Raw genomic sequence first — 24567 nt, forward strand, 5'->3', positions numbered from 1 at the left:
GTAACAACATAATAAATTTTAAAAAAAGAAAAAGAAATAAGTCCTCAGACAACAAGCACTTTGCCCTAGATACTATAAAAAGTTAAAGTAAAAGTAAAGGCCCTCCCGTTGATCATCGATTTGCTCGAGCGGGCCCAGTAACGTCTCCATTGGAGACTTTGTTGTTACTGTGTTTGGTATATCAAATACGTCATGGGGAGCTTGCCAGGCTCTGCCATGTGGGCGAGATACTCTCGGTAGCTTGCCGGGCTCTCCGAGAGGGGCGGAGGAATCGAACTTGGGTCGACCATGTTGGCTGCGTGCAAGGCAAACGCCCTACCGCTGTGCTATCGCTCCAGCCCCAGAAAAAAGAATTTGTAAACCTGTTTGCAAATTCAAGTTGTAATCATTTATATGTTGGTGCTTTAAGTTACGGATCATTCACCTAGCACATTAATCATCTTTATTTGTTAATATGCTGTAACTTGGTTCATTGCTGGTGGCAAAGGCCAAGTTAGAGCTTAGTAATGAGTATGGATAACAGATGTGCTAAAAAGGAAAAGTCTAAGATAGCCTATAGAGATGACCTATAGAGATGACCCCAGAATCCCCTGTGTCCCAGGTAGAAAAAATAATGCTACAATCCCAGTTTCCAAAGGGCAAGTCACCAAAATGATTAATCCAGAAAAAGAGGAAAAGAGAAGATGGGAGGAGGAAAAAAATGGAGGGGAAATGCAGAAGAAAATACTAGTGGGCAGTAAAAGTGTCAATTGAGCAAGAACCAGTCAAAGAAAATCAAGAACTACCCTTCTGAGAGGTTGCCAGAGCTCCAGCTAGACAACCAGACAGTCTTTACCTGGTGACTCATTCATTTGCTGTCTTCCTTCCCCTGTAAACATCTGAGTTTGCGTCCTGGGGTTTATAAACTTTCTTCCCCACAGAAGGGGGGGGGGGGGGGAGACCTTATTCACAGTTTAAGTTCCAAACTCAGCCCAGCAACCACCACATGTCATATCCTCTGAGATTTGCTGAGTGCGTGAATACACAAAGATGATAATAATGAGAGTGAAGGCAAGGCTCGGTAGGATTTCTCAGCCAGGGACTCGATGAAGGTTCAGCAGCTGACTCAACTTCGGGAACAAAACATAAGCAGATGCTCTCTTTGCCTGCCTCCTCCCAGGCTCCTTTGTAACTAGGCAAGTTGCTTTACCTGCCCTCTCTCCCTCACAGGGTTTTGGAAGATGTCTTTCTCATGTTTGCAGAAGGGCTAGTATGAAACAGAAAGTGCCTGTCAGAGTAAGACTGTTCCGAGGTCATAAACATCTATGCTCAAATCCTTGCTCTGCCATTTACTGAAATCTCACAGGTAATGAGACCATTCAATAAATTCCAGCTTCTTCTATCTTTACTGGGATAGTAAGAGGATTAAATGACGACCTGAAAGAGAGAATAGTGGGTAAAGTATTGGCCTTGCACACGGCTGACCCAGGTTTATCCCTGGCACCACACATGGTCCCCTGAGCCCTGCCAGGAGAGATCCCTGAATGCAGAGCCAGAGTAAGCCCCAAGCACAGCTGGGTATATTCTCCTTTCCCACCTCTTCCCACCTCTCCAAAAAGGCAGGATAAAATGAGATTGGTATACAAAGAGTTTGCCACGTAATACGTGCAGGCTATATTAATAACAACAACAGATAAGATTTTTGTTTCATTACTAATACATTTTTAACTAATTTCAGAGGAGATTTCATGTCCTGTTTACTAAAAACAGAGTAGTACTAAATGCTAATGTGTAGTACTAATTTTACTACATGTGCAAAACACTCTGCCAGGCATATAGGGAAATGCAAAAGAATACTTAAAGGGTCTGCTAGCCCAAATCAGGGATCAGATCACAAACTATGTGAAGAGACAGGCAGTAAGTATAATAAGCATTGTGGATTGGTTATCAATGCACGATGGTTCATTTATGGACATGATTGTGTTCTAATAAAACCTTATTTATAAAAATTGCTGCCAGCTCCTGATCAAGTTGATGATCCCATATCAGAACATATTATAAAAAACACAGTCAATACCAGAATATTACCCATTAATGAGCTTGATCAAGTGTTTTTCAGCCTCTCCACACCTACAAATTGGCACCCTGCAGAACAAATCACTGATGGGCAGCTCTAACCAAGAAGGTCGACCAGTGGTTTACCACCTTTCTATACCCATGGACCAGTATCAGTCCATGGTGACTGAGAATGCTGATTTAGATGACAGTGATTTTAGTACTCAGGATTATAGCTAGTTGAATTCATATGAGTAAAGAGGTGTGCAACTTTGGAAGGAGAACTACCACGATTATGAATAATAGGGGCAGAACTCCTCAGAGAGGGGCAGAGCACCTGGCTAGACAGGGGGAAAGACAGAACAGAAAGGACGCATACTGTGGGATTTTCCAAGAGGAAGACTTCGCTGTGTCTCAGTCTGGCCTGAAGGGAGTTGGGTGACTACCCAGGAATGAGCAAGTTAATGGTGCCTTTTGCAAAGCCAGATTTGAAATTTCATCATTTTCATCCTTGAGGAGAGAAGTTAAATGTAGTGATAATCACGATCACGATCACGACCATCCTGTTGTTCGTCGATTGCCTCGAGCAGACCCCAGTAACGTCTCCTTCATCCTAGCCCTGAGATTTTTTTTTAAAAAAGTGCCATATTCAAGACTCTTTCAGGGTTAGGAGAATGAGACCCATCATTGTTACTGGTGTTTGGCATATTGAGTATGCCACGTGGAGTTTGCCAGACTCTGCCGCATGGGCAGGTTACATTCGGTAGCCTGCCAGTTTGTCCAAAGTAGGAATGAGATAAAAAGATGTCGCGCAGCCGCGAATGCAGCTGCGCACTTCCAGGAGCTGGGTTTTATAGTCTCTGAGTCTTGGCCGTTGATGGGATTACACGGCGCCAGGGGGCCAGTTGGTGGGTGTGACCCCTGCCTACTGGAATTTGGAGGATCTGGATGGAGGATGCTCAGCCCCGATCCAAGCAGGCTGTAGTGATCATCATGTAATATATAGGATAATCATATAGATTCGAGCAGGCTGTAGTGATAATCATATAGGACCAGGCAGAGGCATCTCAGCATCTCCAGGTAGAGCAGCAAGGAAGGTTTGTGAAAATAATCCTGGGAGTGTAAAGGAGTTCCTTCCCTGCAGGAGGGAAGGAACTAAGGGACTATGCACAGGATTAGGGAAGAGGTCAGATTCAAGGAAGGAAAGAAAATGCCAGATAAACTCATTTATCTGTACTATACAGAAGCAATGTATGGGGGGAGGGACTCCTGGCCCTAGGTTATAAAAATAAGAAGGTCAGGGAATGAGAGAGGTGGATGAGGCAAGTAAAAAGAGGTAGACAGGTATTAATCAGGGCAGGGGGCAGAACCCTGGACATCCGTGACACAGAAACGTGGTTTATGGTAACTGTAAATATTCAAGGCACAGCAGATTCACTATTGTAAACCTGGGACCCAAAATACAATAATAAAACTTTAAAATTGTGTCTTTAACAAGATATAGGCTGGGGGATGGTAGGGAAACCAGGAGACAGGCTGAGGGATGGTAGGCAAAACAGGGACATTGGTAGAGAGAAGTTAACACTGGTGGTGGAATTGGTTATTGGAACACTGTATGCCTGAAACTCTATTAGGAACAACCTTGTAAATCACGGTGCCTGATTAAGAAAAGAATAAGTTGGAGGTCTATGACCTTCCTCCTTCCCTCTCCATTCTAAATCTCCAATCTCCAACATACCATTTAATGAGTCAACACTTTCCAAAGGGTTTAGCAAGAGGTATAAACACAAAGCACTCTGGAGAAAGTATTAATGACTAATACACACTAGACCTCACCCTTAACTTATAACTCACTGTACTACTCTTGGAGGGAATTCTTTAGCAAGATCAGAAATTTTTCTCAATGGGACTCTTGTGTTAAAGGTGAAATTATAATATAGAATATAATTTGCAGAGTGTATCTCAAGATGTAAATGATTCACACTTGAATTTCAAAAACTTACTGACAAAGGGTTTATATCAACAAAGTTCACAAAATTAGCAAAGTTTACTTTTGAGACTCTTGGGAGCTCGCATGGCCATCACCACCAACATTCAAATTCAGCCTCCCGCAGGATTGGCCATCACCTGGGAACTTATGAGGCAAATCTCGAACTCCATCTCACATGCCCAGAATCTGAAACTGGGTGAGGGCCCTAGAAATCTGTTTCTACTTTCTTTCAAGAGAATTTGATACCAACTACAGTGTGCTAAATCTCTAGAAAATAGCAATATAGCCACTAGAATTTGGAATGTTCGGTTCATGTCCCAAAGCAATAATCTGGGTGTCTGATGCAAGAGATGTGGGAAGTATTGAAATTTTTTTTGTTTTTATTTCTTGAAATTCCTCAGGTATTCAGGTGTTCCTAATTTGTGAGCTACCCTGGATGCTCATTGGAATTACTAACTATAAAAGCAACTTTACGGCACTCTGGTGGCTAAATTCTGCCCTAGCAATTCTGACATACCTGACACATAATGTAGTCTAGCTAAGAGGAAGTTTCAAAGCTTCATAAGTGATGTAAATTACAATGACTAAAATAAAACTCTTCTTAAAAAGGGAAAAAACAAAGTTCCCCAAGTTATTGTATGATCATGCCAAGCAAGTTATAATCCACAATACTATGTTAGGTTTATCTACTGTATACATTAGCATACAAATTATCCAAGAGTCACTTGGATAATCTACTGAACCAAATTCCTCAGCTCCACTCACCAAAGTGGCTAAAGGATAGGACAGAATTTCAAATGAGGCCTTAGCTGAGTAGCTGACCTGTAGAATATGCCTTAGTAGCACTGCACAAGGAAGAACCTGCTTCCTTTTAAAATAAATGTTATCTGCTTTGATCTGGGCTGGCCAACTTCCTCCCCCTGATTTTCCTATGCATGCCTCTGTAGCTATTATTTTACCTTATCAAAAACCCACTCAATTAAACCAGCACATCTTTTTTTGTGTTTGGGTTCTGGGTCACACTTGACAGTGTTCAGGGGCTTCCTCCTGGCTCTGCACCCCGGGATCACTCCGGGGGGTTCAGGGGATCCTCCGGGGTACTGGGGATTGAACCCAGGTTGGGCACAGTCAAGGCAAGTGGCTTACACAATCAAATCACAATCACAAATCATCCTATTAATCGTCGATTGCCTCGAGCAGGCCCCAGTAACGTCTCCTTCATCCTAGCCCTTAGATTATATTCAAGGCTCTTTAGGAGAATGAGACCCATCATTTTTACTGGTATTTGGCATATTGGGTACGCCACGGGGAGTTTGCCGGACTCTGCTGTGTGGGCAGGCTACATTTGGTAGCCTGCCAGTTTGTCCAAGGTAGGAATGAGATAATAAGATGTCATAATAGGATGTCGCGCGGCCGCGAAGTGGCTTACAGTCTCTACAATCTCTCCTGCTCCTAAATGAGAAGGCCAGATCTGTTTTCCCACTCTGTGGGGACACTTTTGGTAATGACAGCTGGCACAATAGGTGTTCACTTGAGTAAGGGGTGCCTTCCTGGTGTTCACTTTCTCCCCGCCAGATCTGCCAGCCCGGCCAATTCATCATGGCCCTGGTCTCATAGAGAGAATCATGGCATCTCTTTCTTGAAGATGATGCAAAGGTAAATATACGTCTAGTCCCGGAGGTTTAGGTTATTGAGAAGTCTGTTCCAATAACTCCCAGATGAAGTATTGCCTGCCGGCTAGGCTTTGGCAATATAGAACTTATGGCTGAACATGCTCCTTGAAGACATTCATTTGAAGAAGTTAGTCTCAATTTGGCCTGGAACAGAACTTTGCAAGTCAATGAGGACTGAGAAGCGCTACCTACAGAGGGCAGCTTAGTTAAAGCTCAGCCAGACAAGGCAATAGTGAGGGAACACAAGTGGAAGTCTCTTAGAGGGAATCATTTTTCTTAAAAGCAGAGTCAGCTGCAGCAGCTACCGGAAAAGCAATCAGCTCCCTGAAAAAGCATCTCAACTTTGAGATGTTTTCTGCTTGGCTGGGGTGGCTTTCTTCGGGTTCCTCTCACAGACACGGAGCCTAAGGAGCTCATTTCTCTCACCACTTGCAGCCACAATGCAGTCTTAATGCTTTCCCCAAGAGGCATGGTGCTATTGAGCCCCAGCTGCCATCCCCACCCCCAACCCCACAGCCACCAAAATTAATGTAGAGCTAAGAATAGGGCCCATAGCTCATCAAGATGGACCAGCAGTGGTAATATGAATTCTTTTTATTTAGTTGGCTACTTGTGTAGAATAAACTACAAAGCTTGGAAGAGGAAAATGGAACAAAATTTAAGGTTTATGGATTCTTCAGTTGACTGTATTTCTAATAAGCTCTAAAAAGTTTATGAGAACATCACTTAAGCACTTTGAACCATTGTTCTTGATCTATTTACTGAGTTGATAGATCACCATCAAAATTTCTATCACACACAGGTGGTAGAGGAGCCATATTTTTTTAAGTGGAAAAAATCAAATCTGAAAAAAAAGAGTTGTTTGGAGACCAGAGAGATAGTACAGCATTACAAAGCTACAAGGCATGCATCCAGCCCAGGTGCAAAAATCCCTTAGGTTACACAGCATGGATCCAGGTACCTGGTGCAGTAGATCCCTGGGTTACATGGCATGGATTCAGGCCTGGCACAGTAGATCCCTAGCACCGCGGGGCCTTCTGAACATCGGTGGTGTAGCCCTGGAGCCCCAAACACCACTAACTGGCCCCAATGGTCCAGGCACTTCAGAGCAAGCAGCCGCAGCACTGAACCACTGGCCCAGGTGCCGTCATTGCCAGGAGCGGCCTCCGAGCCCCCTGAACACTGCTCAGGAACCTGCCCCCACCATTTTTGAAATGAATGAGTTTTTAGAAAATATCTGAACTTATTTGCAACATTATTTTTCCTTTTAAGGACACCACAACATTCTCTCTGTAGTTAGTCTTTTGTCAGGGCCTGGAGTAAGGAGAAAGTCTTGCTATTTGATCCAAATGAACAACCCACTAAGTTAGGTTTGGCTTTTTTTTCAGCTATATTTTATAAATTTGCATCAATCAGATGCATGATACAATATGATACCATACTGCAAACGAAGCAACCACAAACTAAGATGTGCTAGTTAACATAAAAGGAAGAATATCTAAACTTTTATTAAAGCACTGTGATTTGTAAAGTTATTCATAGTTGATTTTTAGACATACATACAATATTGCAGCATCAATCCCACCACCAGTATCAATTTCCCTTCATAAATATTTCCAAGTTCCCTTCCATTTCAGAAGAAGAAGGAGAAGGAGGAGGAGGAGGAGGAGGAGGAGAAGGAGGAGGAGAAGGAGGAGGGGAGGGGAGGGGGAGGAGAAGGAGACGGAGGAGGAGGAGGAGGAGGAGGAGGAGGAGGAGGAGGAGGAGAAGAAGAAGAAGAAGAAGAAGAAGATGATGATGATGATGTAGTAGTAGTAGTAGTAGTAGTAGTAGTAGTAGTAGTAGTAGCAGCAGCAGCAGTAGTAGTTTGGCTATCAGAGCTGGAGAATGAGCACAATCTCTAATGTGTAGCTATTCCAGCTGGATAATTGACTCCATATTGAGCCAGAGAGCATGGTTCTTGAGGACAGACTTGGTCTAAAGCCTGGCTCTGACCTTTACTTACTACATAACTCTCAGAAATTCACTGAACTTTTCGCGACTTCTGTTTGCCCATCTGCAAAACAGGGCAAAGTATGACACCTGTCCCATAGGCTGCTTAGGTACCTGAGATGATTATATATTGTGCATGTGCACACACTGGACACGTACACTCACTGTAGGAACACAGCCTAAATTTGCTTCCATTATAGAAACAATTCTCTTTCTGTTTTCCCTACCTTTAGAAGGGAAACCACGCTTATTAGTTTCACAATGATTTCAAGTAAAACCACAGACTACTGAAAGTTTAGACTGAGATTTCAGCTTTAGGAATATTCAGATGCCCTAGCTGAAGGTCCGGCTTTTGGCTTTCAGACATATCCAGACATAAGTACTGATGGCCCAGCTGCCTCGGGTTATAAAGCAGATGACTCTCAGAGCCAGATCTTGGGCATCCCTGGAGGGTGAAGACAAGGGGGACTCAAGGTCAATGTGTTGGAGACCAGTCCAGCAATCAGATGCCTTTGGGGGATGCAAACTGAGCTTATCCCTTACCTGTCCTCTGCTGACACAAAATGCCCATTTGGAGACCCAGCCCATGTATCTCCAGTCCCTCCTGCTCTTACAGCAACTCCAGCATTGTCCTGTAGGGGGCGGCAGAGAACTTTCCTTTCAGAGTCTCTTCCGCTGCAGATCCTGGGGAAGTCGCTATAGCCCAGTCAGGGCCTGGTGTTCCTATTGAGGCCTGAAGTTCATTTTATTCGATTTGGGCTCGGGTGGTGGGGAGGTCTGGTTCTCACAGTGCAGTAATGTTGCCAGAAAGGATTAGGTTCACATCTAATCATCTATGTTGATTTCTTTTAAATGTTTAACTTTTATCCTTTTACAAAACACGCCGCTACAATAAAGATGTGTTGAGCTTTTGCTGTATTCCAGAATCTGACTCAGAAATGTAAAAGATGCGATATCTCAGTGCTTTCTATCACGAGAATCCCATTCTGGGGTGTGGGGTGGGGGCGGAGAGAGCAATACTACAGTAGCAGGGATTGCCTTGCACACAGCCAACCCGAGTTTGATCCCTGGCACCCCATGAGCCCTGCCAGGGGTGGTCCAGGAGTGCAGAGCCAGGAGCAAGCCCTGAGCAGTACCAGGCGTTGCCCCAAACCAAAAAAAAACCAAAATAACAAAAAAAAATCTATTCTGGAGGAGTACAGGAGCAAGTCCCAACAGGACTTTCTATGGTGGCAGAAATGTTACATATTTGTCCAACACCAGTCTCATGGGATACTGAGGACTTGAAATGTCACTGCTATGTCTGGAAAGCTAAAGGGCTTTTTCTTTTCTTTTCTCCCTTTTTGGAGGGTGAGAGGCAGACCAGTGATGCGTAGGGCCTACAACCAGCTCAGTGCTCCATCAGATTCACTCCCAGTGGTTCTCAGGAGACCATAAAGGCCAAGGATCAAACCTGGGCCTCTGCATACAGCCCATTGAGCTATCTCTCCAGATCAAAACCCCAGCTATTCTGATTTATCTAAACGGAATCAAACATGACTAGCGGCTGCCACACTGGCCAGCATCCAGACTGGAAAACCTGGGACTTCAAGTTTGCTTTCTGGATAGGAAGCAGACACAGCCCCGGCTGAATAAGAGCAGAGTCTTTGGTGCCGTCTGAAACCAGAATAGTTGCTCGAGGTTTCCGGGTGCTCCGTCTGCACTGTGCAGTTTAGAGCGCACTGCCTGGACCAAAGAGCATTCACAGTGAGAAGAGAAATGCACATGGTTCTTCCCCTTCCTGTAATTTAGGTATAACTGAAGTAAGTTAATAAATGCTGAGTCTACGTTGGTCCCCACCCCCACCACAGCTAGTTTATTGGTTGGAGGCTCCACCTGCACATTATGAGTTTAAAAAGTTCTCCAGGAGATGCTAACAAACAGTCATATTTGAGAATCATCCCAGCATAGACTAGAATAATGGTTCTTAAAATTAGGTGACGCTCAAAGACTTCAAAGCACTGACCCAAGATTTGATCACAGACACTGTGCATGGTCCCTGGTCCCCGAGTACCACCAGGAATAGCTCCTAAACATAGAGACAGGAACAACCCAAGTACCACTGGATGAGACAAAACCTCCCGCCCCAACAACCTTCATCCCTAAAGATCTAACTCAGTTTCTGATTCAGTGGGTTGGATTGGTTTCAAAGAACCTTTAGTTTTAACAAGTGTCCCAGTGCTGCTGGGTCAGGAACTTGGTTGTTGGTAAAGGATGGGCTCCAGTGTTGGCTGAATCTCACCATGCCTACTGGGAAAGTCATATAACTCCCAAACCTACACTTTCTACATTTTAAACCCAGCTTGGACATATTTTCTCACAAGATTTCTGTGAATACTAGCTCAGCTAATGACTTTCAGGTGTTGAATCCAGGGTATGATCTTAAGAAGAAATCAGATAATTGGTTCTGATTATCACTATTGGAAGAAGGTTCTTTATTCAATAAGTGCAAACTATGTTCCAGGTAAGCAAGCAAGAGTGAGAGAGAGAAAGAGAGAGAAAAAAGAGAGAAAGAAAGAGAAAGAAAGAAAGAAAGAAAGAAAGAAAGAAAGAAAGAAGGAAGGAAGGAAGGAAAGAAAGAAAGAAAGAAAGAAAGAAAGAAAGAAAGAAAGAAAAGAGGGAGGGAGGGAGGGAGGGACGGAGGGAGGGAGGGAGGGAGGGACGGAGGGAGGGAGGGAGGGAGGACAGGAGCCAGGGAAATTGAGCTGGATCACCACATCACCTGACAGCACCTCCAACTCTGACCCTCGAGCTCCCCATGCACCAGCAGAGCAATCCTGGGCAACCCTGGGAAGCTCTGCCCTGAAACCACAGGACTTGACTGAACTGCCTAGTTGGGGTGGTAGAGAATCACAATGAGCACTGCTGGAAGCCCCCCCCCCCCCCTCTTCCCAAATAGAGGGTCAAGGTCCTTGTTAAACTCTTACCAAGAAAAAGTACATTCAAACTGACAGAATCAAAAGTCTGTGCTGGATTTCTAGCACTGAATATAACAGCAAAGGAAACAAAGGCAACAAGGAATCACTGCAGGCTGGAGGTTGGGTGAGCATCCATGGTGGTCTGAGAGCTAAACCTCAGTGGGAGAAGGCTGCACCCAGGGCAGGAGGCTGGAGTGGGGGGCAAGGAAACTAGGCAACAGGGGACACTGCGAGTCAAGGCTGTGTCCCAAGGCTACCCCAATGGGCTGCTCCATTCTTGATCTAAACATCCTTTTTGCATTTTTATTCTCATAATCTCAATGCACTGAAAAGTACTAGCACTGGGGCACTGAAAGAAAAATTACTCGCATCCAGCGCAGAGACCAACCTAAGATCTTGATTTTGATTCCCCTGCCTGTTGTGGGGTTACCCTGCAAGAAAAGAAATGACCCTAACGTCTTATGCCCTATTTAGAAAACAGGGACTCTGAGGTTGGATTCCAGAACCACTGATTGGTGAAAGGGGAAGTGGTTCTGATGCCAGACTTGCCTTGGAAAGATGCTGAGAAAGTATCATGACTGTCAGACTCATCTGGCATGGGTACCTCTCATCTTCTCCCTGTACTCCTGGGTCAACTCCCAGAACAGGAAGCACGAGCTCTACAGGCACAACGCTTTGGAGCAGGGCATAGGCATGTCTCTAGGTTGCTACAGCTCCATGGACAGGACACTGGGATCTGAAGGTCTGTATATCTGTCACTGTCCTCCCGTTGTTCATCAATTTTACTTGAGCGGGCCCAGTAATGTCTCCATTTTGAGACTTGTTGTTACTGTGTTTGGCATATCGAATACGTCACGGGTAACTTGCCAGGTTTTGCCGTGTGGGCGAGATACTCTCGGTAGCTTGCCAGGTTCTCCGAGAGGGGCAGAGGAATCGAACCCAGCTCAGTCAGGCTGGCTGCGCACAAGGCAAATGCTCTATGCTGTGCTATCGCTCCAGCCCTTGCTATCGCTCCAGCCCTAGGATCTGAGGGTAATGTGATCTAAGACAGATTAATAGGCTGGAAAGCTAGTACAGTGGGTAGAGCACTTGCCTTGCAGATGGCCGACCTGGGTTCAATCCTGAGCATCCCATACGGTGCCCTGAGCCCCACCTAAAGTGATCCCTGAGCACAGAGCCAAGAGGAAGCCCTGAGCATTGCTGGCTGTTACCTTCAGATAAAACAAAAGAGATGACTACAGTTACAGGTTCATCTGTCTATTAGTCATCAGTTGAAAGAAGAAAGCAAAGAGATGGAGAAAAGGAAAGAAAATGGGAAAAGTAAGAGAGGGGAAGGCAGGGAAAGGGAGGATTGGGAAAGAGTGAGGATGGAGATGGAGAGGAGGAAGGGAAGAGGAGAGGAGATGAGAGAGATGAGAGGGAAGATGTGAAGGATGGGAGAGATGACTTTTATTTCTATATAGATCTCTCTACATGTGTATACATCTCTAGATATATACTTGTGTTGATGTCTATACTTAGATACTATTGCCTATCTATCCTGCAGTGCTCAGGACTTACTCCTGGCTCTGCACTCAGGGATCATTCCTGGCGGGTTCAGGGGACCATATAGTGTGCTAGAGATCAAACACATAACACTGCATGCAAGGCAAACACCCTACCCACCATCCTGCACTCCAGCCCCCATGCCTTTCTGCCTTTTATATAGAGCCACATGAGCCTTGTGTTAAGTGGCAGGATTGTTTTTTGTGGACCAGCAGGGAATTTCTGTGAATTGTACCAAGAGCTGGGTAGTAGTTGAAAAACCACTAGGCTAGATAACCAGGTTCACAGCTTTAGACTACGGTTCCATAGCCAGTTCCTCACCACACCCTGACTGCACTGGTCACAGAAGGAGCAGTAATGTTGGGAATCACAGTAAAAATAAGAAAGAGGGTGGTCAAGTCTAGTACCTCTTGTCTCGGTCTGGCGCACACAGTAGGTGCCCAGTGAAAACCGTGAGTCGACTGTCAGGAAGTGACTTAGCACTTGTTCTCAGCCTGTCTCAAAGGCGCCTCACACAGTGAGAGGAGGGACAGGGCATGGGCCTAGCGGAGAGACAGCGTTCCCTGAAAAGAACAAGGCGCACACTGCAGACAACCCTCCCCACGTCGTGTTATTCTAATCTCAAATTAAAATGCATCTCTCCTTTCAAGGTACATTTATTTCAGGGCCGCAGGAGCAGGATTTTGGGAGGGAAACGAAAAGGGAGAGGCTGGTGTGTGGGATGAAGAATTAAAATAAGCAGCAACGTGCCGCTCTGCCAGCACGGATGTCCTCACACCCGTTCCCTTACGTTGGTTCTCTTGGCCCTGCGCTTCCGTGAGCCATAAACAGGTTAGGAAGAGAAGCCGGGACTCGTTGCAGTGTCTGTGCATCAGGTGAGAAAACTGAGGCATCAGCCAGTAAAGCAGTGTCCTTCACGAGGTACAGGGTTAGTCACCAAATTCACCTCAGCTGTGCCCAGACATGACTGGAGGTGACAGTGCGTGAAACTTGGCTTTGACTCACTCCGCTCTATTGGCTGAGGTGTACAGAAGCCCACAGATTCTCTCCCAGGTGAAGCTAAGTCTGGTTCTCATGTGGTCCCCATACGCTGGATCTCAGAAGACTCCATGTTAGCTTGACATGTTTCTGTGATCCCCTGGCTACCACCAGAGGTGGGCAAGGAAGGTGGCAGGAGCAAGAAGACATGGGGGGGTGTGTCGGAGCTAAGACCACTTCCCTTCCCTGCCTGCCTGAATTAAGGCCTCTGTGAGTACAAGGAGATGGAGAGGGGCCGACCCAAATCAGCAAAGTCAACTCAGTCTTTCCCAGCCTGGTCCTCAAACTTAACTGAGTGATCGAATTGCAGCAGGTGCCCAGGCTTCCAGCTGAGTTGTGAACTGGCTTTACACCCTGTACTTTCTCCAGTCAGCCTGTGGTTTTGATGTAGACAGGTAGATAGGAAAGGGCCCCCTATGGCAATGGGATTCCTAAGAAGTAATAAAACCAACAGCTTCAAGGCTCCAAAAATCCCACCTTGTAAACACAGGAAAGAAGGCCCGATAAAACCTACATCTGGCTTATCTGGCCTCAAAAGATCCAGACAAGGTGACCCTGCTCTGAGAGAAGTTCCAGCAGGAAAAAAGGCCAGGAAAGGAATTTCAAAGAAGACCATCAACCACATCCCAACTCTACCCTCTGGGCAACAAGCCTAGGGATGGAATTTTACCCAGGTAGAAACCCACATGGGGCACTGTAGCACTGTCCTCCCATTGTTCATCGATTTGCTCAAGTGGGCGCCAGTAACGTCTTCATTGTGAGACTTGTTGTTACTGTTTTTGGCATATCGAATACGTGATGGGGAGCTTGCCAGGCTCTGCTGTGCGGGCAGGATACTCTCGGTAGTTTGTCAGGCTCCCTGAGAGGGTCGGAGGAACCCGGCTCGGCTGCATGCAAGGCAAATGCCCTACCCGCTGTGCTATCACTCCAGCCCTACATGGAGCAGCTTGGGAACAACCTTGTAAGAGCCAACTTGAATAAAGTAAGCGTGCATGTATGCTGCCCTAGCCCATGTTCTGTTTGTGTCCACATTGTCAAGTACATGTGATAACCAAGTACACGTGTTGCCCGCATCTCTCCTCCTGAGATGTGTACTAGGACTCTCCACCTTTGGAGAAGCCCATGTTCTCTCTTAAGTATTTCCACCCACCCCCCACTTCCGTCCCTTTCCCCAAAGCCTTCAAATAAAATATGTTTTTACTTCACTCTTCAGCGGATAGGACATTTGCCATGCATGAGGCTGACATGGCCGACCCGAGTTCAATTCCTCCACCCCTCTCGGAGAGCCTGGCAAGCTACCGTGAGTATCTCGCCTGCATAGCAAAGCCTGGCAAGCTCCCTGTAACGTATTTGATATGCCAAACAAAGTAACAAGTCTCACAATGTTACTGGGCCCGCTTGAGCAAATCAATGAACAACGGGAGGACAGTGACAGTGACAGTGACTTCACTCTTCATCTTGCTCATCTCATGAAATTCTTTTCTGTGAGAAAGACAAGGAACCAGAAGACCCAGGTAAGGTCTTGGACTGGCTTTCTTTTCCTGCAAACAGTAATTCCTCACTCCATCCTGAGCCCACAGCTTCCTGAAAAATCAGGTGGTGGGGATTAACTCCCGTGCCAAGAAGGACAAGTGAACGTCAGGTGTGGTTTGGTGGCTACCTAAGTGAGGCTGGTGGGACTCCTGGTCCGTGCTGTGAAGGGGCTCATCACAGACTTTGTCAGTCCGAGCCTTCCCTGCTGGTCCTGGAGTGGCAGAGGTGAAGCAGGAAAAAGTGGCCATGCATCTCCTCTCCACAAAGTCACCCGGGGGTGGGGGGGGAGGCACCGATTTCAATTTTAAACCTGGAACCAAGGTTACTTCACCTCAGAAAGTCTATAAAGGAAATTTGGAGGTTATAGCTTATTTGGGGAGAAAAAAAGGCAAAGGAGCAGTATCAGGATATGATTCTATAATAGCCACTGAAAACAAACTCTTGGATTTCAACCACTGAATGGAGGTTACAAAGATCGGGGGTGGGGTGGGGTGGGGTGGGGTGGGGTGGGATGGGGGCAGGGCAGGCATTGGTGAAGAGGGGAGGGAGAGCTGGGGGAAGAGAGGGGTGTGGCAAGCTAGAAGTGACATAAGGACCATGGGTCTATATCAGTCTCATGGTCGTGGGTCTGGCACTTCGGTAATGGTGGAGTAACTTTGTACACCACAAGCATAAGCAGGGTCACTCCTGTAACCTTGTCATCCCAATAATATCACTGCACTGTCCTCCCGTTGTTCATCGATTTGCTTGAGCGGGCCCAGTAACATCTCCATTGTGAGACTTGTTGTTACTGTGTTTGGCATATTGAATATGTCACGGGTAGCTTGCCAGGCTTTGCCGTGCGGCCGAGATACTCTCAGTAGCTTGCCGGGCTCTCCAAAAGGGGCAGTGGAATTGAACTCAGGTCGGCCATGTTGGTCGTGTGCAAGACAAATGCCCAACCGCTGTGCTATGACTCCAGCCCACCCCAATAATAATAATTTTTAAAAGAATATGGCTATAAAGTCAGTCTAGCTCTGCAGGAAAAAAAAAAAAACCCTTCACTACTGTGGGCCATGTGACCTTAGTCAAGTTCATGGGCCAGAGAATAGAAAAGAGATAAGGCACTTGTCTTGCATGCAATCATGTTTGAATCTCTGGCACCACATCTGGTCTCTACAGCATTGCCAGGGGTCACTCCTGAGCCAGGAGTGACCTCTGATAATCCCCAGGTGTAGCTCAATCCATCCCCAAGGGAGGTTAAGCTCTCTGAGCCTCCGGTTTTCTTGTTTGTCAAAAGGAGAGAAGAAAAATAATTTTCCCCTTGAATTGCTGTGAGGAGTAAGTAAGTGCTAGTAGGTAAATGGCTGATCAAAGTGCCCGGCACATAATAAAAGCAGAGTAAGTTTGAGCTCTTATTAGTAGTACACTAGCAAATGCATGAAGATATGCAAGAAAGTGAGTAGGAGCACTGTTACCTGACATGCAGCATCTGTTGATGAGAACACTGATGTGCCATGGTGCACTTTGGGAAGAGGAACGTGGGTTTGGGGAGTTGTTCTACCTTTTAGTCCTACAAAGCTAGTGACAGAAGCAGGGTCCTGGGAGCGGGAGCTAGAGAACAGGGTTGATGACAGGTCCTGTGTCCGATTCTAGACCTCAGTCAGGCAGGACACACTTTCAGAATGTCCCAACTAAAGGAATAACTCCTTTGATTCTATTGTGAGACCTCAAGGGGCTGTTCATTTTTCCTCCGGAAGCTCATGGTATAATTATTATCTCATGGTATAATAATCCACATATCAAATCAAATATAGGAGCCTCCGTAAAATATTATTATACCGAATTCTCTTTCACCAGAGGTATGCCAGTTGAGGATCTTACGTAAGGGGTCAGTTACCCAAGATCCAAAAGCATTGCACTAAAGCTGTTTTCTCCTTCCATGAGGAGAGAGGTAGTATGTTGCTGTTGGTGTGGATCTCAGGACCCAAAAGCAGGTCGCTGTGTTTCCGGTTTTCACAGAACTTAGCTTCTGAGCATAACCTAATTTACTTGTTTACTAGTCTTACTTAATTGGTTCTTCCCTTCTCTCTTTACATGGTACTGTCAGAGGGCAGGAAACTTGTATATTTTGTGTGTTTATTTTAGTTTGTTTTGGAAGCCATATCTGATGGTGGCCAAGGATTGGTTCTGGTCTGGGGTCACTCCTGGTGGTGCTCAGGGGACCATATGTGCTATGGATTGCACTCACAGCTTCCTGCATACAATGCATGTGTTCTGGTACACTGAGCTAATTCCCCAGACTGACACTTTTCTATTTTATTTAATATTGTTTATCTGATTATTTGGAATTATGTCCGACACAAAGTAGCTGCTTATGAAGATGGTTCCATTATGTCCAACTAGAATCACATGTAGATGATATTTCTTTGAAGAGAAACTGGTGCAGATTCAAAGGTATATTTCATTACTCTTTCTTTTCCTTCCCCCCACCCCCCGTTTCTATTTTAGCTGACTTTTACTCTATCAGAACACAACTCACATGGCAGGATTAAGGAATCCACAGAAATGGCACAGATGAAAATAGTTTCTTACACTAGAATGCACTATGAAATATTTCACTCGTGGAGAGGCTCTGTGTTCTCTCGTGAGCTGACATCTATTTGTTGCAGGGAGTGGGGATATTTCTACTACATCAGGGTGGGGGCCTCAATTATCTTCATCACAAGGCAGCATGAGTGAATGCAAAGTGACTTAAAATTCAGATTCACTTCCCCTTGAGTTAAGAACTCTGGGCCTTTTCAGAATGGGGGCGGGCATATTTCCAGTTCTGTCTGAAGGTCCAAAAAGCCACATTTGACATCCTCCTACAGACCTCATCAAACTACCAAGCCACAAAATTGTCCAGGTCTGAAGCTCCTGGACAGCACGGCTGCATTTTCATAGTATTATCTGCCCAGTAGGATTACAGCAAATCTGATGAGAAAATTGCAGAAGCCCACCAAGCTCAGTGAGCCTGAACACAGAGGCTCAGCTAGCACCAATCAGCACAGCAGAGCCTCAGTTAGTGACGTTAATAACATCATTGTGAGATATAACAATTACTACAAATTGACTCTGATTGATCTAAGTTATGGTATGACCATTTGCCTTTGTGTTGAGGCAAACAACATTGTAAATTTGTTTGTGCCAGCAAAGGGGCAGGCTGTGTGTGTGTGGGGGGGGGGGGTGGGAAACTGGGGACACTGGTGTTGGAACACTGAATGTCTGAAACAACTGTATTATAAATAATGTCAGTGGTAAATCACAGGGTTATAACAAAAAAATTTAAATAAAGTTCAGATTCATCAAGAATGAGTGTCAGAAGTTGAGTGTGACAGCACCGAAAAGGAGAGAGAGAACAAAAGGGAGTGCCCTGCCACAGAGGCAGGGTGGAACGGGGGTTGGGGGGTGGGAGGGATACTGGGATTGGTGGGGGTGGAGAATGAGCACTGGTGGAGGGATGGGTACTTGTTCATTGTATAACTGAAACCCAAGCACAAAAATCTGTAAATATACAACTGTACCTCGTGGTGTTTCACCAATAAAAATTTTTAAAAAGAGATGATGAGTGTGAATCTTCTATTATTCAAATGGGAAAACTGAGGGGTCAGAAAAGCAGAGTGGCTGTTCATATGCACAGAGTGACCAGAAAGGCAGACTTACCTTTTTTTCCTTCCTCTTGTTTTCCTTTACTTCCTGTTTTCCTCTCTTTCCTGCTCTCTCTTTATTTCTGTCCCTTTCTCTCTCCATCCATTCCTCTCTTCTCTCTTCGTTAGAGTTCTTTTTTTTGGAAGCATGGTGAACTCTTCAGTGCAAAATGGCGACTCAATGATACAGTACTTGCCTTGTATGTGTGAGTCCACTTCTTGGTACCACACAGAACCTGAGCTAGACTAAAAGTGACACCTTAACCTGGAAGCAGCTCCCAACAACCACTGGGAACCACTGGGTGGGTCCCAAAGCCAGGGGGAAGAGTAGGAATGATTTACAAAGAGAGTCAATACATTGCTTATACATAATTTAAACTGAGTGTGGTGAGGCAATTTCCCTAGCTTCTCAGGTCTCTCCAACAATTTAGGTCCCTAAATTTGCCATTAATGATGCTTCTTTCAGAAACTCTGAACTAAAAGTTCCTTAGATATCATTTAACCCAGCCTTCACAAATATAAAGCAACAGACTGACAGAAGAAAAGTGAATCTCCCAGATCACAAAGTTAGTTGAGAGCTAAAAGGAGACCACCAGGATTCTGCACATCAGAGTATTTGTAGGTGACCTCAGAACAATTCTCAGTTTTGTGTATGTCTGTGATACACAAAATGTCTGTGAGGCATCAGGCTAGCCTGAAAACTTAATTTAAGCAAGCAGATATCAGATCAAGGATGGAAAATTTTTCATTGAGCAAGTAAATACGATTCTAATGAGAAACCAAGTAGAAAATAGAACCCTTTAAAACAGAATGCACACACAGAGAGGCACTATGTGATTATGAATATATATATAAGCTGTTTATTTTTAAATACTTGATACTAGGCATAGAAATTCACAGTGCTAACAAGGACAGCAAACCATATTGTGAGTGGAACAATCTTGACAGAGTATTTTTGGAATGTTACCCATAAATATCTGTAGAAACTAAAGTACAACATATCCTTTGAACTAGCAAATCTATTCCAGGAAACTGGATCTAGAGAAATAGAACTATACAGATACATGGATGAGAATACTTATTAAAACTCTGTTCCTATATAGTGGAAGAAAACTCTTATCAGGCACTCCAACAGAATAATCTGGAAACACGGGCCAGAAACTTTCCTTAAGAGGTAGAGCACATACCTAGGGTATACAAGGTCCAGAGCTCAATGGTCAGAATTGATACGCCTCCTCCAGCATCACCAGGTGTGATCTGGATGGCATCCAACACTATCAGGAGTGGTGCCCATAACCAACAAAATACAAATAAATAAACTAGTACAGTGTATGGAACTTTGTGGATTTTTTTTGCAATTAAAAGGTAAAGGTAAAGGCCCTCCCGTTGATCGTCGATTTGCTCGAGCGGGCCCAGTAACGTCTCCATTGGAGACTTTGTTGTTACTGTGTCTGGCATATCGAATACTCTCGGTAGCTTGCCGGGCTCTCCGAGAGGGGCGGAGGATTCGAACTCGGGTCGGCCATGTTGGCCGCTTGTAAGGCGAACGCCCTACCCGCTGTGCTATCACTCCAGCCCAAATAAATGACCATATTCTACTAGTAAAAATACCAAATTGTAGGGCCAGAGAAATAGTACAGCAGGTAGGACATTTGCCTTGTACGCAATGGAACCAGATTCAATCCTCAGCACTCCATATGATCCCCCAAGCCCAGCAGGAGTGATCCCTGAGCACAGGACCAGAAATAAGCCTGAGCACAGCCTTGTGTGGCCCCCCAAAACAAAAAAAAATTAAAGAAAACAAAACTGCAGTCTAATTTACAAAAATGACTTTGTAGACAGACCACTACTTCAGACACACTCTTCTATGAGCACATCCACGCCTGCTTGGAGGGAGCAGTGAGCATGATAGAAAGTCTTTAATGCTGAATACCCCAAGGGGAAAGTGACAGATGCAGAGGGAAGAGAGATTTTCTTTATTTATCTTCAAATGTTTATACTGTGCATATATATACACATATATTTCTTTGAAAAGCAAGTAGATTAAGCCAAAGAAATTCTAAAAATAAAGACAGAAGATGCCCACAAATAGTTCTCCAACTCCTGTTTCAGCCTCCCTTCTTCCCCAAGAGAGCACGAAGCATAGAATCATGCTGAGAAAATTACTCAACGAAGCCAAGTGACCCTCTCGACTATGCCTATAAGCCTCTGGCTGCCAAGTCTGTCCTCTCAGAGAGTTACCTTCCCCATCCCCTTGTCATAGACCTGAAACAGAAAATGGCCTGTGAACTGGCCCTTGTGAACACTCTTCCTTTCACAAGGGAAGAAAACCCAGTCTCCTTCATGTGAAATCAATTACTGAAGAAGTTTGCCCTCATTATGCCCTACTCTTTTTAATAACAAAAATTGTATAATGATAAATAACACAATAAAGAATGCCACATGGGTGGATCTGGAGAGTAGCGCACTAAGGTAGAGGGACAGACAAAAAATGATCTCGCTCATATGCAGGATATAAAGAAACATAGTAGGGGAATATCTAATGCTGAAAGCCAATATAAATGAAGAGCTGGAGAACTGGTCCTTAGTGGGAACAGATACTGCGGGTGGGTAGAGGGGATCAGTTAGGGAGGAGATGACCATGACAAGGATAGAGGGAAGTGGTCACTCCAGAAAAGGACTGCGTGCTGAAAGGAGGTGAAGCAATATGCACGACACCCTGTCAGTAACAGTATTGTAAAGGGAAAAAGGAAAATGGGCTTGCAGTAGAGGCAAGCTAGGGGTGGATGGGAGGGAAACTGGGGATACAGACGGAGGGAAGTAGACACTGGTGAAGGAATTGGTCTTAGAACATTGCATCCTCAGATTCAATCATGAGTAACTGCAATTTTGTAGTTCACAGTGATTTAATTTTAAAAATGAAAGAAAAAAAAAGAATGTAGAGTTCACTTGTCACAAAACTAAGAAGGACATAGAAATGAATTCTTTTAGGCAAACCTTCTGAGGCACCTGGGCCAACTACTTGAAAAACAGGCCTTGTCCCCTTGGGCCTTTTATCCCTTAGTCCTGTTCCAAGTTTCAGGCATGTTAGTGATGATCTAGCTTCAACAGTGATAAAACTGCATTACTTCAAGTATTAACTGTGCAAGTCCTTCATGGCTAGTGCTTCAAAGAGAAGTGTCACCAGCAACTTCTAAACTCCAAGCAAGTGTTATCACCATGAAGATACAGGATTTTTCTGTGGGGACAGCCCAATCTTCAGACCCACCCTCGACTCTATAATCCTTGTCCAGACAAATGAGAAGAAGGAAGAGAGATGGACTTACCAAGCCAGCTTCTGTTTAAGTACACAGACACAAATACCGGGGGAACTGTGAAGAAATCTACTACAGAGTTCACTTCCAGCCAGAACCACAGCTTATCATTGGCTGCAATAAACTGGGGGAAGGAAAAAGAAGAGAGAAATAAAATGAGAAGCATGGAGCCAGCATTCACACAAAACTCCTTTACCAGAGAGAACGCGAGTTTATTTGTGTCTCTAGTACTCTGAAGGGAGATATTATGTTCTTCTCATAACTATGTCAATCACATGCTATTCTGGCCTTAGAATTTTGACATGGAGGCATTTCTAAAGAATGACTACATGTCATGTTAGCTTTGGAAAAAGATCAGGTGCTGTATTTCCCCCTGCTTTCCAATAGCATCATTGGGGTTATTGAGTAATCTCACCTCTATTATGCTCTCTAGTGTAAACATTGTAACTAGTAATATAAAACAAGGCATGCATGCATGAGTTCATTCATGAATATGTGTGTAAGCACACACCCACACACCTCTATAATGCACATTACATATTTTTCTCTTCATAACGGGACTAGAAAAAAATCCCCTAAGCCCCACATTCTGCCCATCAACACACTTGAGGATGATCCTCAAAAGTGTTCCATTGCAATTCGGCTAAGTGGCACTGATAAACGTATTTTTAAGAGCAGAAATCTTTTTGTTTCTATAGTTAAGGGAACAATGCACTCATAAGTACACAGAAGGATGAGAAACAGTTAACTTGCAGAGATATAATAGTTACTACAATAAATGCTTCTCCTTCTTGGAACAAAATTAACATGCTCTTTAGAAAGTGCTCAGCTAAGGAAAGGCCTCCTCACAGACTGAAAGAAAGCAGGTCTGTTGTTTCCCGGGGAACCCTAGACATCAACTTGCCTGTTGGAGAAGGTTAAAAAACACCCGTCATGGTATGAAGTGGTGTAGTGGAAACTTACCCGCAAGCCAAAGTAGAGAAGGAAGAAGACGTTGAAAGCCATGTCGATCTGTAATGTGAAATCTTTGTAGAAATTCTGGCAGGATTCTATTGGGCTATTAGACAGGAAGAAGAAAAAGCAGGTGGTAAATGAAAAGCAGTATCAAGTCTTCTGCCAGGTGGTACCTTGGCTGGGCTCAGGGTAGAGGACAAAATGAATGTCCCCCCAAATAAAACATTTGGTCTTCCTACCCCCCAGTGATATTCAAGCAAGCATTGCCAAGGGAGTCTTCCATTCAACCATTCAGTCTTTGGTTCCTTGTTGTTTGTAATTGCTTAGGTGTGCGTTATTTTTTTAGGTTGTCATTCAACTTGAGCTAAGAATCTGAAGAGGATCATGCAGAGACTTTGGAGGAAGGACAAGCAGGAGAGACCACTAAATTCTTCAGTTTATATTATTAACCCTTAAAGAACTGACTTCTTTCTTTTAGAGGACATGTAAGTAGCAGAGCCAAAAACAATTACTCACACCCTCTATAGTGCCTTGGAAGAGGAGCACATTTTCAATTAAGCACAGAGGCTGTGTTTAGGACCTTTGGTCAAGTCATCAGTTGATTAATCTTTAAAGGACCCAGAAGCATCTCAGGAAAGCTGTGGAAGAGAGGATCCTGGTTGATGTTCTGGCTAGACCAAGCAAATAAGAACTTTGGGTGAAGCAATCGGATCTCGGGGAGGAAGCATTGTTCAACTAGTCAAATTCAAGGTTATTAAATCAAAATGTTGAAGCAGTACTCTAAGGGTTAATTTTTTTTTTGGTTTGTCTTTTGGCATGCAGTTAATTGGCTTTGTGTGTGTTAAGCAGCCAATGCGAACCCCGAGCATACTCTGCTATGTTCAAGAGTTGACAGTTGAAAAGGGTACTACTATACAAACTGGTACATGGCTTCCATGTGCTTTCCCGGGCCAAACTGATCAGAGGATCAGAGTCTGAAAAGTCCCAAGGTTTGGGCAGGGTGGGAAGCAGAAAAGCCTCATAAGCATCCCAAAGCTGTGAATGAAAATTCAGAGTACATTGTTATCAGTAAGCAAGGAGACAGGAAGGTGAGGTGAGGGAAAGGGGAGGGCGTAGGGATAAAGCAAAATATTTTCCCCATGGGAAGCAGTATGGTCCCTGGGTTCCTGGAGAAGGGTAGCTTGAAAAGTGCAGGATGGAAGGCTTCCAATAGCACCACTTTGGAAATCACCATATGGGATACCAGTTAGTATAGTGGTACTTCTGTAAGGAGAATGCTTGGTTATTCAACAGGCAGTCGGAGAATATGGGGCTCTTAGGGAGAGAGGTATGGTGGGTCAGGCTGTGGGATTTTTCCACAGATTACATGCACTGGGTTTATTCATTCTTCGTCTTTATTACAAGTCAAACATGCCCTTCATGTCATCTTCCAAATCACAAATATGTGTAGAAACTTCCAGACAGGCAGGAAGAGTCATCTATATTTGCATTTAATAACTAAGCCAATTGAGCAAAAAACAAACACTGAAAGACAGCTATTCTTTAAAAAATGACAATTGCTGGGTTTTTGCTAAACTAAGAAAGTGGAAGGAGAGAGAGGATGGAGTTTGTCCAATGCTGAAAGGAGGTGGGAATAAAAGAAGCTACACATCACAGCCTATCACTGCTCACTTACACAGGTATTACCTTAAAATAAAAGGAAAATCCATACAGAGTGTATAAGTGACCCTTCTGCAGTTTCCAGACCATGATGGCATTTTGTTCTATTTCAAGAACCAAACTTAAAATGTCTGAAGTTGTCAGAGATCTTAACTAATCTAGTAACAATGGACTGAAATGAACTAGATTGACAAGAAATTTTCTATAAAG

At 44.5% G+C, this 24567-nt stretch overlaps 1 protein-coding gene across 20 annotated transcripts in view; it reads right to left on the minus strand.

Moving 5' to 3' along the window:
- The window catches only part of KCNMA1 (potassium calcium-activated channel subfamily M alpha 1), a 771897-nt gene that overhangs the window by 311988 nt on the left and 435342 nt on the right, over positions 1–24567 (minus strand). For all 20 annotated transcript variants that reach the window (XM_056113556.1, XM_056113555.1, XM_056113550.1 and 17 more), the window contains exons 4-5: positions 22708–22801; positions 21757–21868 (exon numbers count right to left, since the gene is read on the minus strand). In XM_056113556.1, coding sequence (XP_055969531.1) covers positions 21757–21868; positions 22708–22801 — 206 coding nt within the window. The remainder of the gene's footprint in view (positions 1–21756; positions 21869–22707; positions 22802–24567) is intronic.

This window comes from Sorex fumeus, unplaced genomic scaffold, assembly GCF_029834395.1.
Source record: "Sorex fumeus unplaced genomic scaffold, SorFum_2.1 ptg000020l, whole genome shotgun sequence".
Lineage (NCBI taxonomy): Eukaryota > Metazoa > Chordata > Mammalia > Eulipotyphla > Soricidae > Sorex > Sorex fumeus.